The sequence below is a fragment of the Sceloporus occidentalis genome, unplaced genomic scaffold (assembly GCF_023333645.1).
Source record: "Sceloporus occidentalis isolate IW3139 unplaced genomic scaffold, rSceOcc1.0.p SCAF_6, whole genome shotgun sequence".
NCBI lineage: Eukaryota > Metazoa > Chordata > Lepidosauria > Squamata > Phrynosomatidae > Sceloporus > Sceloporus occidentalis.
Window position 1 is genome coordinate 77,141,722 of NW_028316986.1, and position 14,018 is coordinate 77,155,739.

Sequence of the window (14,018 nt, forward strand, 5' to 3'; positions counted from 1 at the left end):
GATGATGAAATTACACAGTTTATTTTATTAATGTTGCCCAGGGATAAAGGGATATAGTGTTGTTTTGGGCACTACATATATGTCCTCCATATTTTCTGTTTCTATCTGTGATATTTATGCCCAGGAAAGGAGCATAGGCAGGGCTGAGAGTACTGCAGTACCACTACTACTCCAAGACCCACACCCATTATTCAAGAAATGAGTAGACATCATTACCAAGCCTCCTAAACCATAGACATCTTGCTCTTTTTGGCACTACTTTAATTAACACTTGGCTCTTCATCCAAACTTTTGAAGCCAGTGATTATGGCTTTATTCTGACCTACTGGCTAGTAGATTTCTGTATATTGTTCCATCTTACTGAATTTTTAAATATTATTTACTGTTGTTTTGTTTTATTGTGATCTCTAGATATAGGATGGGACTTCGCTAAATCAGTTTAATAAATGAGCAACTTGCGTTTTGTACAGCTCACAAATCTTTTCTCTGTATTTAGATTTATATGCTCTCAAGTATACAGTATAAGTGTATTAAATTGTCAAATGAATTAAACAACAGATTTTCATATGCCCCATAAATATTTAATTCTGTTATTATTAATTCCCCAATGCTTGAGAAAAAGTATGCTAATGTGGACAATCTAGCTACCTGCATATCAGTATCAAAATATTAAGAGGGGCCTCCCTCTTGCTTACTCAGCAATGCTGTGTGGTCCATGAGCATTCTCTCTTTATCTTCAGATTCTTCACTGTAGAAATCACCAATAAGCAGTAAGTCAATGGCTTCCTGTTTCACCCCATCAAAAAAGTTTGACTGAATGGTTCGTGACACTGAACGGGCACCATCCTTGAGTTTCCCCACCTGTATAATAAAGGGATTCACACCGTTAATTTAACTGATAGTAGGAATTTCCAAGAATTAGCAGGTTTGACGTTTTCCTCTACCTTAGCTTTTCCTTCCAAGGCACGTTTGCCTGTAAAAATCCTTCTCAGGTTGTGTCCACTGAGGGCCCACATTGCCTTGTAGGATTCCAGAAAACGTTCAACTATAGGTTTGGAGTTTAATCCCAGACTCTCTAACTGAGTGAGCAGGACCTGAATGAGAAAATAAAAAGAATGAATGAGCATGAAGAAGTTGTCCTCCTGTATCATACCCCATGCTTACTACTGGGTATGGGAGCAGGAATTTTGCTCAGTAGGGCAAATATTTTGCTCAGAGTAATACTGCATGCATCATATCCCATGTTTGCTGCTGGGTCCAAGAGTAGACATTTTGCACAGCAGAGTAAGAATTTTTCTCAAAGTAATAATATGAGCAACCAGTACAATGTGTCTGGGGAGTGGGTGGGAAGCATTTTACTGGATATCTGATGAATTACTCACCTCAAGGGCTATGAAGGACTGAACGGTGTTGGTTCTATCCAGACAATCCAGGCAATTTGTTCGCAAGGTACCCATCTGTTGGCTTCAAAAATCAAGTCAAAGAACTAAAAGATGTAGTACTGAAAAACCAACTGAAGATTTAGCATCCCACTAAATAATTTTAGCACTAAAGATTTAGGACCCCAACAACAACAACATTTTAAAAATCAGTGACAATGAGTGTGTCGAGAGCAAAGTTATTTATAAATTCTTATTACCGTATATACTCAACTATAAATCGACCTCATATATAAGTCGAGGACAGGTTTTGGGACCAAAATTATGCATTTTGATATGACCCATGAATAAGTCGAGGGTAAAACTTAAGGACATGCAACAAAGGCTCTAAATGATGAAGCAAAGGAAATCAATGCCAACAACCCTACTATATTCTGCAGACATAACAGTTTTGGCTCACGCTAAAAGATGGATAGAAGAGAGAGCAGAGGGAAGTCAGTGTTTCCAGGACAGATTGCACTCTTGCCTTTCACCATGGAATGGTCTACTTTTTAATAAGAGTTATACTATTTACATTGACCCATGGATAAGGCGACCTAGGTTTTGGGTGTCAATTTTTTTACTAAAATTTCTAGACATTACATGAGTATATACAGTAATTCTTTGCCCTTAAGGAATCAGCCTTCAATGTGTCACTGATGTTCATCTGGGACTCAATCAACCAGATGGATGCACTGGGCAAGCAGTTTTAACCTGTTGCTTACAACAGGAACGGGATTCACTTGTCATAACTCTGCCTACTTTACAGCAAGACTAGGGGAAGCTAGCATTGTGCAGGAGTTTGAATGCTGGACTAGAGGTCTGGGCAACTAGGGTTCAAATCCCTGCTCAGTCACAGAAATCCACTATGTGACCTTGGGCAAGTCACACACTCTCAGCCTTAGAGGAAGGAAACGGTAAACCCACTCTGAATATATTAGTTGTCGTAAGTCAGAAATGATGAAGGCATACAACAACAAGAAGTCTTCCAGTTTGAACTACCTTCCCCTGAAATCTCTTTCAGATAAATGCAAAGCTCTACCACACAAATAATCTCTTATCTACAAACAGTTACTGTACATTGCAATCAAATGACTGCAGTCATGACAAACACCTGTAAAATCTGAACTAAACAAATCTATTTAAAAAAACAAACAAAAAAACAATACACAATCATATGGCATCAAGAGTCTAGTATACTTACCGGGCACTTGCATTCTCGCCTTTTGTGAAGATGCCTAACTCTTCCCAGTGAAACTTTAGCTGAGGCCCCAACAAATTCTCCAGCTTCTCCATTTTCCCACCTTTTGCAAACTGATGGTAATCAAAGTTAATCATGGGTGTGTCAGCTGCATGGGATGATGCCCAGAGCAACTTCTGAGTGAAAAAAAAGAAGGAAAGGATAAAGAACTTATAAAAAAAAACCCTTATTTTACTGCTTCATACAGAAACATTTGTAATAATATGCAACTGAACTGTGCTGAACCATTTATGGCCAGCTGTAGCATCAATCAGACATAGATCCCGGAATATTTTTTTTTAAAAAAATACATTCTTCAATTCCTTCTGTGCTCTCCAAGAGTCAGTGCTTCTCTGTTCATAAACTCTGATAATATCAAGGGCACAGCTAGGTTGGGTGCCTCTGGAGTTGTCTGCTACATTAAACATTGGATAAACAGCTGTGTCCTTTCAGTATTGCTGAACAGCAACTTGTATTTAGTACTTAAAACCTAGGTGCCCATATCATGTCTCTTATCAGTTAGAAAACAGAGAAAATAAATAAATAAAAAGTACTTCTTATTCCCAAAGGCAATTAAATTAATTCTCACTTGGAAAATAAAGTTACTATTGAGTTTGGGGCACCAGCTTGAAAAAACATTTAATATATGATGGGTGCAATCATATGTTGAAGATGCATCCACTGAGGTATTATAGGAGTTGTAGAAACACATGGAAGTCATCTTGCTGTAGTGGTTAAGTATTGCACTAGGATTTCAAGAGACTAGGGTTCAAATCCTTACTTAGCCACTGAAACCCACTGGGGGACCTTGTGCAAGTTATAATCTCTCAACCTTAAAAGAACTAACAAAAATTCTCCTCTGAACAAATCTTGCAAAGAAAACTTTAGGGACACCATAAGTCAGAAATGGATTGAAGACACACAATAACAATATTCTGAAACCTTATCTGCCAATATCCCTAACAGATACCTCACCTTGGGATTCTGGTCACAACCATGAAACTCTACTCCTGCAACTGAAGGTGCCAGTATAAAGTACTCCATATCAATAAAGAAACAAAAGGGAAATATCTCTGCCAAAGTACCCTCGCTCTCTCCGTAGTGCCTCCTCAACCAGAGCATGGAAACAGCTCTCAGAATCCCTGAGCCATCACCACCAAAAGTAACTTCTTCTGAGCTCTGCTCCCCAGTTACCCTGTTTGCCATCTTGCTTCTTGTTGGAATTGCACTGTATATTATGCCCATATACAATAGATGACTTCTATTCTCCATTGTATCACAGAACACTGTGCTTACTTGTTTAATGTACTGTACTTTAAAATATTTCTGTATTTAAGCTGTATTGCAGGAGGACAACAATGGTGCAAATGTCTAGTCTTATATAATAAAGTTACTACAGCCTCCTTCCTAACAAGGATTTATTCACCTTTGAGTGTATGTCTTCAAGTTGCCTGTTGACTTATGGCAGCCTCATGAATTACATAGGGTTTTCTTAGGCAAGGAATATTCAGAGGTGGTTTTGCTAGTTCCTTCCTCTGAAATACAGCCTGCAGTACCTGGTATTCATTGGTGGTCTCTCATCCAAGGGCTAACCCTGCTTAGCTTCCAAGATCAAACAGGATCTGGTGCCTTTAGGGTACACTTACACAAGCATTATTACCAAGCTGATCTTGAAGTTCAGGTGGCACAGTTCCAAAATAAATTCAAAAAAGAACAGACACTTGAAGCACTGACTATGTAAGGGCTGTTCATAAATGGGGAAGAGGCCTGCTTCTCTGGTTTATTACTGTCCTTGGATCTGTTTCTTTGGTAACGGCCCACACTCCACTGATTACTTACAGACAGCTGCACATAGTAGTATACTTGGAAATGACATCACGCTAAACTGCTACTGCCTCAACATGAATCACTGTTCAAATGCATTGTACCCAAATCTGCAGCTGTGTTAATTGTTAATAGCACAAAGAAACTGAAAATGATCATTTCTAACTTAAATTATTTTGAGAGAGGGGTGGAAAAAGCATAAGCAACAATATTGAGAGAGTAATCCTATACTTACACCATGACTGGACACACATCATTACTATGCCAGCCAACAGACTGTGTACTGAATCCATGTTCAGGAGTGGAAAGGAAAAATAGACAACTAGAAATCCACAGTCAGGGATTGTGCTGGTGATTATGTCCACATGTCATCCACCAGTAGCAGCCTGACTTCCTGCCAAATGGGAAGTTGGGAAGAGAACATACTCTGTCACAACAGGACAAAGGGAGAGCAAACTCTCTGGAGAGCAGTGCCACCTGCACATTTCGGGGCCAAACAGGTTTCAAATGCTGGGCTCTCATGCATCCACCCTTGGCCAGTTGTCTTGGGAAAATACCAAGCAGAAGATTACCATCGGCAATGGGCATGAGTGGCACTTGTTTTTGGACATCCTCCTGGTATGGGGAGCATTTGCCATTCCTTGCACTCAATCGTCTGATGCAGACACCTCACCTTGCCTAACAGAAGGAACCAATGAATTCACAAAAGGGTCAAGCCCCCAAGAAACACCCACATAGAATCATAGAGTTGGGAGAGACCACAAGGCAATCCAGTCCAACCCCCTGCCATGCAGGAAATCTAAATCAAGGCCACCCAACCTGTCTTTAAAGACCTCTAAGGAAGGAGACTCCACTACAGCCCTTACTGTCAGGAAGTTCCTCCTAATGTTGAGGTGCAATCTCTTTTCCTGTAGCTTGCATCCATTGCTCCAAGTCCTAGTCTCTGGAGCAGCAGAAAACAAGCTAGCTCCCTCCTCAACATGAATGACAACACCATAGTGCTTCCACTGCTGGGATATGTAAACACCACAGATCAGTTCCATAGCACTGTAAATCAGTCTTGAATTGGGCACAATTGCCTAAGTTACCGTACAAGGTAAGGGTAAGATGATCCATCTCACTCAGGAACACACAAGCCAATCATAATCTCCTGGGTGAGAAAACAGCCCTTTGGGTCCAGCTCTTTCCTAGACATTACATTTCCAGCACTTCTGAATAGCATTCCAGTAGTACTTGTCTTCCCTTCTTCTCCCTTCCCATAGTCCTTTGCTCTCTGCACAGCCAGCTCTCTCATGCATCCCATTTGTGTATCCAGGCAGGGTCACAGTCCAGGACGCCTGAATGAGCAGATATTCCAAGGGGCACTGCCCTTGAGCCCATCAAACTTCCCACTAGCATAATGGGGCTTCTGTAGAATCCTGCTGCCCCTTATGCTTCCAGTACAGGATTGGATCCTGAATTTCTTCTTAACCTGACAAATACAGTCAGAAATACATAAGCATATTTAACAACAACAAACTATTTAGAACACCTAGGGCACAACACAGCACTCTTCACTTTCACTGACAGAATCTTTTCTTTGGTGACTCATGACCAGCTTCATTATTATTATTATTATTAACCTTTATTTATAAAGCACTGTAAATTTACACAGCACTGTAAACTTCAAAGAAATGATTGAGTAATATTGGCATTTGCTTTTGAAAGTATAGCATTAAGGGTTAAATCTGGGGCCGTTACATTTTTAGTAGACTAGTAAACACTTACTGTATATGAACAACCTTAAGTGTCCCAATTACAGGAAACAACATAGTAATGCTAATAATTTTTTTTTTTAAAATTGCCTTTCTGGGATGAAATGGCCACAGCTTCATATTAAGACAGTTGTTTTATCTGTCACAAGCATGACATTGAGTGGAAGAAAAGTTGGAAAAATGGCATAGCACTTTGTTTTTACCTTAAAAGCCCTGTTGAGGACATCTTCTCCACCTTTGCTTCCTAGTAGGTTAACAATCACTTGCTTACCATATTGTTCTTTTAGAAGCATCATATGCCTGTAAAAGCCACAATGTTTTGGTTTTTAGACAAATATAAGACACAAAGTATATCTCTTTTTAGAATATATGCAACACAGGTGAGTGATTACCTTATAAACCACTACATCATTCTCAGAACACCAACCCAAGAGCATGATTTCCTTCTACAACTTTTAAGTTGTTCTACCAGCTGGATTATCCTCTATTTCTACAGCTAGTCACAACTTTTTGCACATGGCCTTGTGGCATTTGCGCTCACTAGTTTCTAAGAAGTTAAGTAACTCATCTCATTATTAGAGAGTTGGGGGAAATCATAAGAATACTGACCATGAGAAGGAGTTAGATATTAAATTCTACTTTTAGATATCAGCCTCTTACCCATCTGAGAAAACTAAACCCAGTCAGAGTCCTGTAACATGTGTTGAACTACTAACATGTCAAGACAATCCCATAGTTGTCATGATAGATATAATGCAGCTCTGGGCTCAGAAACCTTGGCATGAATACTGTGGTCCTCCCTCCCCTAGAACAAACATTCTGTGAGATGAATATCAAACCCAGCACCTTCTTCACCAAGTCAAATGAGGAGCTGCTAGTCAGTGGAGCTGGTGAATTTCCCAGTCTATTTGAAGACCCCAACACAAAGAAAACAAGACTGGGGGACTATCTAGTTCAATACTGTGTTCACACAATGGCCAACCAACGGCCTGCAGGAAGCCTGCTAGCAAGAACATAAGTGCACATGACCACTCTGTCTCGTGTTCTCCAGCAACTAATACACAGAAGCATACAGTCGGCCCTTCTTTTACACGGATTTTTTATACACGGATTCAAGCATACACGATTTGAAAATGGTCCAAAAAGTATAAATTTCAAATATCAAACCTTGATTTTCCATTTTTTATAAGGGACACCATTTAGCTATGTCATTATATTTAATGGGACTTGAGCATACACGGATTTTGTTATACACGGGGGATCTTGGAACCAAACCCCAGCGTATAACAAGGGTCCACTGTACTACTTTTCACAGTGAAGGTGATCCCTAGCCACCTTGACTAATAGCAACTGATGGCCTCAAACTCCACAATTTATCTAATTTGTTTGACATCATCCAAGCTAGCAGCTAGCACTATATCTTGCAGGAATTAATTCCACATGTATAAACATTCTAAATTGGCATTCAAACAGATGGGAAACATGGACAAGAAAATGACATTTCAATAAAATTACCTTTCTCAAATACAACATTCATCTCTCTTATATTTTTAAAGCTGTGAACAGGCCATTATCTTGGAAGCCTAATCATCCCAATTACTATTGGTATTCAGGATATCATGGCACTGGACTATACCACAAATAATATCCCTAAAGCCTTGTTTTAAAACAATTATTTCAACAAACCTAGTAACATTTCAATCCTCATAAACAACATCCACTTTGGGCAAACAGCTCTTTCTAACAATTTACATGCACTCATTTTGACTATTTCTCCCTGCTCAAAAACCAAGGGCAGACATAATGATTGGTAGGAAAAGTAATGCAGAAGAAAGGAAGGTTGAGGGGGTGGTGATTATACAAATCTCTGATTCCTTAACCATGGTTAAAGATTGTGTCTTCATAATCTTAAGCAAAAAAGAAGTATTGTTAAGTAAAAAAGCATAAAAGCAAAACACAAAGGATGAATTTTGAGGAGGAATCTGTTGGAAGAAAGATGTCATACTATAAAGATGTTCCGGGATACTCTGGAATACCAACAACAGCATTAGATGTTAGTGCATTTTCTGCAGTACAGCAATTAACCTTACTTGTCAAAAGCAGGAGCATTAGCTTCCAGGCCTCTGGTAAGTTTCAGGTGATGGGACCCAACCTAAGTGGACAGCAATGAAAATAATAAGAAGCAATGCTTTTAATTTAAATCATTAGATATTTCCCATTTTTATTTACATAAAATATTCCTCTATTATAACTAACACCACATTGGTACCTACAGATGGTACTATTAACAAAGAAAAGAGATTTTATTATCAAATCTGACTGAAAAATGAAAAAATACTCATAATACACTTAGTAGGTGAGTTGTTGTGAGTTTACATTGCCCACAGTCATCTATTCTATTGTCAAAATGATTTTCCACAGGTAAAACTGGATAGAACTAATTTTCTGCAAGAAACATTGCATTTCCTTTTATAGCCTTGAATGTTCCCTATCCCACACGCATACACTGAATTGACAAGCTGACATGATTAAATGAGCTCTTGAATGCTCTTGCTATCCTAAACCAAGGATAATGCCGCAATTACTGCAGTAAAAAATAAACAGTTCAAGTAGATTCACTGTGTTTTTGTATTTTCAGGAAGGGAAATTTCATTATACCAGTGGATCTTACAAAACATATACAAAGAAACAAAATAGCTTTTGAGGTTTCATTAATTTATTTTAAAGGATTGCTTTTATTTCTATAAATCTAGAAACTATAAATCTAGTTTTCCACAGATAAGCCCATTCTGATTCATTTAAACAATTCATTTTTTAAAATCCCAGGTTTGGAACTCTCGTTGTACTGATGAAAGAATTAGTGCAAATAAAAGTGGGCCAATCCTACTTGCCACATGTCCCAAAATTTTACTCTGAGTAGCAGGGTGGGGAAATGCTTAGAAGTATGTACAGATAAGAACGACTGAAAATCCCAACATTACTAAGGGCCTCACATTAAATTTTGGCTCTGAAGTACTTCAGGCAGGTGTGTGCACATACCACCCACTTGCAGCAATGGCTAACAATCAGAATGGAAGGGTTCTGCTTTCATGAGAAAGCAACAGATGAAGACAAAACCAACAATTCACCATCTTACAATATTATGGTCTGAAATGTTGGCATTTCTTTATTTTATTTATTTAAAGCATGTATCTTTCACATCTCAGCCCACCAGGGCATAGCCATCACTAATAGAAACTGCAAGCAGAGCACTAGACCTCTTCCTGACTTTATGTTATTTACCTGCAGTCCAGGCTGCTCCCAAAATAATGGAACGGAACCTCTAATTTGAACGAAGGATGAAACGTCCTTGTCCAAATAGATTGTCTGCAGAAATGAAAATATCCTTAGATCAATGTACATTTTAAACAATTTCTCAACCACATACCTCACTTTACTGCTCAAAATGCAAGCCTAGACATCAGTTCAGCTTAGTTGAAAGTTATGCTTAAGTTTACAAGAAAGGCAAATAATACATTAGAAATGAAATACCCAGGATTGACCAAAAAGGGGAGGATACAAACAAAGGTGCCCTAGCTTTATAGTGGACAGGTCTAAACAGCTGTCTTGATGATTTGCGTGATGTAGACCAAGGGGTTACTTATTTTTTTTGCCAAGGAGCTCCGCATCTCCAAGGTGGCACAATACCGGATCAATGTTCCCACTTCAGTTTAAATCTCTCTGTGGCATTTAAACCCTGGTCAACATTCACAGACACACACCGGATCAATTCAAAATGGAGGAACCTGCATTTCTGGAAATGATCCCACGCGATCCAGATCGATTTGGTAACGTACTCACACTACTGAATATCCAGATCGCTCTGGACCTTTACAAAAGATGTGGTAAGGGACCAAGTGTTGGATACACAGGGTTAAGTTATTATTATTATTATTAACCTTTATTTATAAAGCGCTGTAAATTTAAGTGGGCTTCTCTGTTCTCCCCACCCCCACAAACAGCACCAGGTGCATTCAGGGTCAGTGTGAACGTCACAGAAATAACCTGGTTTCACATCAGGTTATTTCCATACTGTGAATGGTGCCTAAGATGAGCTCACCATTCAACCTGACTCTTTCTGCTTGTGTGAATATGTGTGTTGACTTATAGTGACCCTATACATCAGGGGTAGGCAACCTTTTTGAGCCGGGGGCCGGGTTGCTGTCCCTCAGGCGACTGGGGGGCCGAAGCTGGGGGGTGGAGCTTCGACCCTCCGGGGCGGGGCCACGTGCCAGGGGTGGAGCTTCCACCCTCTGGGGCGGGGCCACATGCCGGGGGTGGAGCTTCCACCCTCCGGGGCGGGGCTGTGTGCTGGGGGGTGGAGCTTCCACCCTCCAGGGGCGGGGCCGCATGCCGGGGGCGGAGCTTCCACCCTCCGGGGGCCAGGCCTCCCCATTTTTGCTGGCCCCTGACGGGGCCCTAGGCCCCGTCAGAGACCAGCAAAAAAGCTGGGGGCTCCCAGGGCGGCAGGGGGCCCTGCAGGAGGGCTCCCAGGGTGGCAGGGGGCCTCTGCAGGGCCCCAGGGATGGCAGAGGGCCCTGCAGAGGCCCCCTGCCACCCTGGGAGCCCTAAAGCAGGGCCCCAGGGATGGCAGAGGGCCCTGCAGAGGCCCCCTGCCACCCTGGGAGCCCTCCTGCAGGACCCCAGGGATGGCAGAGGGCCCTGCAGAGGCCCCCTGCCGCCCTGGGAGCCCTCCTGCAGGGCCCCAGGGATGGCAGAGGGCCCTGCAGAGGCCCCCTGCCGCCCTGGGAGCCCTCCTGCAGGGCCCCAGGGATGGCAGAGGGCCCTGCAGAGGCCCCCTGCCGCCCTGGGAGCCCTCCTGCAGGACCCCAGGGATGGCAGAGGGCCCTGCAGAGGCCCCCTGCCGCCCTGGAAGCCCTCCTGCAGGGCCCCAGGGATGGCAGAGGGCCCTGCAGAGGCCCCCTGCCGCCCTGGGAGCCCTAAAGCAGGGCCCCAGGGATGGCAGCGGGCCCCGCAGAGGCCCCCTGCCACCCTGGGAGCCCTCCTGCAGGGCCCCAGGGATGGCAGAGGGCCCTGCAGAGGTCCCCTGCCACCCTGGGAGCCCTAAAGCAGGGCCCCAGGGATGGCAGCGGGCCCTGCAGAGGCCCCCTGCCACCCTGGGAGCCCTAAAGCAGGGCCCCAGGGATGGCAGCGGGCCCCGCAGGGGCCCCCTGCCGCCCTGGGAGCCCTCCTGCAGGGCCCCAGGGATGGCAGAGGGCCTGCAGAGGCCCCCTGCCACCCTGGGAGCCCTAAAGCAGGGCCCCAGGGATGGCAGAGGGCCCTGCAGAGGCCCCCTGCCGCCCTGGGAGCTCGCCTGGAGGGTCCCAGAGACGGCAGCGGGCCTCCCAGAGGCCCCCTGCCGCCCTGGGAGCCCTCCTGGAGGGTCCCAGAGATGGTAGCGGGCCTCCTAGAGGCCCGCCGCTGCTGCCGCGGCGGCCACTCTGGGCGCCGCCATTTTGGGCGGCAAAGTCTCGCGCGAGACTTCGCCGCCATTTTGGGCAAAAAAATGGCGGCGCCCATAGCCCCAGAGGCCGCTATGGGCGCCCTCATTTTTTCGCCCAAAATGGCGGCGAAGTCTCGCGCGACCTCAGGGAAGGTCGCGCGAGACTTCGCCGCCATTTTGCCGCCCAAAATGGCGGCGCCCAGAGCGGCGAAAAGCCGCGACGGGCGGCCGCGGCGGCGGCGGCGGCGGCGGCAGCCGGGGGCCGGCGGCCAGGCCTTCGCGGGCCGCATCCGGCCCGCGGGCCGGAGGTTGCCGACCCCTGCTATACATCTTACAAGATTTTCTCAGGCAAGGAATACTCAGAGGTGGTTTTGTCAGTTCCTTGCTCTCAAATGTAAGCTACAGTATCTGGTATTCATTAGTGGTCTCCCATCTAAGCACTAACCAGGGCTGGCCCTGCTTAGCTTCCAAGATCAGACAGGATTTGGTGCCTTTAGGGTAATTAGGCAGTACTGAGTCTATAAATGATGGATCTTCTGATGATGATGATTTTTAGATCCCTGCAGACTATGAAATAGGAACTTTACTGACTGCAATTCCCTCTTTTCTGAAATCCTATAGGAAACAAGTTAAAATTCATTTATTTCAGAACATAAGGGGGCTGTACAGACCAGCCATAAAAGCCAGGCTGGGGGGAGAGTTGGGGCGTGGTGTCCACACAGCAGGCGGCGGCACGGTGGTCCTCTGGTGAAGCATCTACATGACACAATGCCAAAGGAGTACAAAAAAGCTGCAGCATCAGTGTCTATGGCGCCCTTTCCACAGCTCAGAAAGGAGCCGCTTTTTGTGACTCCTTTTGCACCGCGGAAAGGCGAGATCAGGGCTGAGGCATGTGGTTGTCAGGGCCCTAACTTACAAAATTTAAGGCAAATACACTTCTAAGTGTATTGGTCTATAATTAGTAGTGAAATCCTGGCCCCTTTCCACCTGTGATATATAATACGGGCCAAACTCCCCTTAGCCCTCCCTCAGCTTAATTCAATTCTTGGGATTTTGTTTCTGCATTGCCTATCCCTGCTGCCTTTATCTGTCAAGTAAACAAAAACAAAAACAAAAAAATACCAAATAAGTTAACAGGCCAACTCTTGGCTTCAGTTAAGAAAGCAAAGAGACTTGAAATTGGCTTGTTTTGTTTTCTTTGCCTGAGCAGTGAGTGAGTCACTACAGTCACCAGAAAAAGAAGAAAATGAGTCACAGCAAAGCTGAAATGCCAGGAGGCTAACTCAGTGGGAGACAAAGGAATACTATTTATGCATAAAAGAGGTGCCTGGAGATAAAGCTAATTGTTTCTTTCTCTCCTTAAACCAGGGAATAATGTCAGAACTAATGCAGCATTAAGGGGTCAGGGAAACTTCACCAGCATCCAGAATCCTGGGGTGCTATTTATTCATGAAAGAGCAGAGCCAGCATGTCACTGTGAACCAAGTGGAAACATTTTTCCACTGAATTACAAGCAGCCAAGTTATTACTTCATTGCTGATTATCCAGCAGACAAATAAGAAAGGAGGAGATTCCCACCCCCAACTTTTGAATGTTCCCAATTGAACTGGGGTGTTGTTAGGCCTGGAGTTATGGGACCCTCTAAATTCTATTTCCCAAGGCTCTGTATCTAGTTGTGTAAATACACTAGATACAGTGGACCCTTGGTATCTTCTGAGGTTTAGTTTGAGGACTAAAGGATACCAGGATACCAAAATCCATAGAGGCTTAAGTCCCACTGTTTATAATAGTATAGTGAAATGGTGCCTCATATAAAATGGCAAAATCAAGGTCTCCTTTTTGGAATATTTTTGTGTGTGAATACAGTATTTTCAAATGATGGTTGAACCCAATGCAGAATTTGTGGATTGTGTGTGTGTGTGTATGGAGAAAGAGAGAGAGAGAGAGTATGTTCCTGCCAACTTAAGGAGTACTGAGGTGGTTTTGCAAGTTTCTTCCTCTGAAATATAGCCTACAGCAACTGAATTTAAAGATATAGCCATGTTACTCTGTAGAATCAGTATGTAGAGATCTTGTAGACTAACCTTTGAAACTAAGGGAGAAACAGACCACCCCTTTGCACCACCATCTGGGAAGCTTCAGAGCATGGTGTTTTGACGCAACACACTCTGATGCCACCCAGAAGCTGGCTTAATACTGCCCAGTTGCCCACACATGGGCGGCTTCCCAGAGCTCTGGCAGAGTGGCAGTTAGACGCTGAATGCCGCAAGACTGTCATAAAGCTGCAGCGGGTTGGGAAA

At 43.7% G+C, this 14,018-nt stretch overlaps 1 protein-coding gene across 1 annotated transcript in view; it reads right to left on the reverse strand.

Annotated features, from left to right (window-relative positions):
* The window catches only part of SYNJ2 (synaptojanin 2), an 89,605-nt gene that overhangs the window by 41,017 nt on the left and 34,570 nt on the right, over positions 1-14,018 (reverse strand). The window contains exons 5-11 of the mRNA XM_089530124.1: positions 9,519-9,602; positions 8,327-8,388; positions 6,440-6,536; positions 2,623-2,795; positions 1,383-1,464; positions 945-1,094; positions 696-861 (exon numbers count right to left, since the gene is read on the reverse strand). Of these exons, the coding sequence (XP_089386250.1) occupies positions 696-861; positions 945-1,094; positions 1,383-1,464; positions 2,623-2,795; positions 6,440-6,536; positions 8,327-8,388; positions 9,519-9,602 (814 nt within the window). The remainder of the gene's footprint in view (positions 1-695; positions 862-944; positions 1,095-1,382; positions 1,465-2,622; positions 2,796-6,439; positions 6,537-8,326; positions 8,389-9,518; positions 9,603-14,018) is intronic.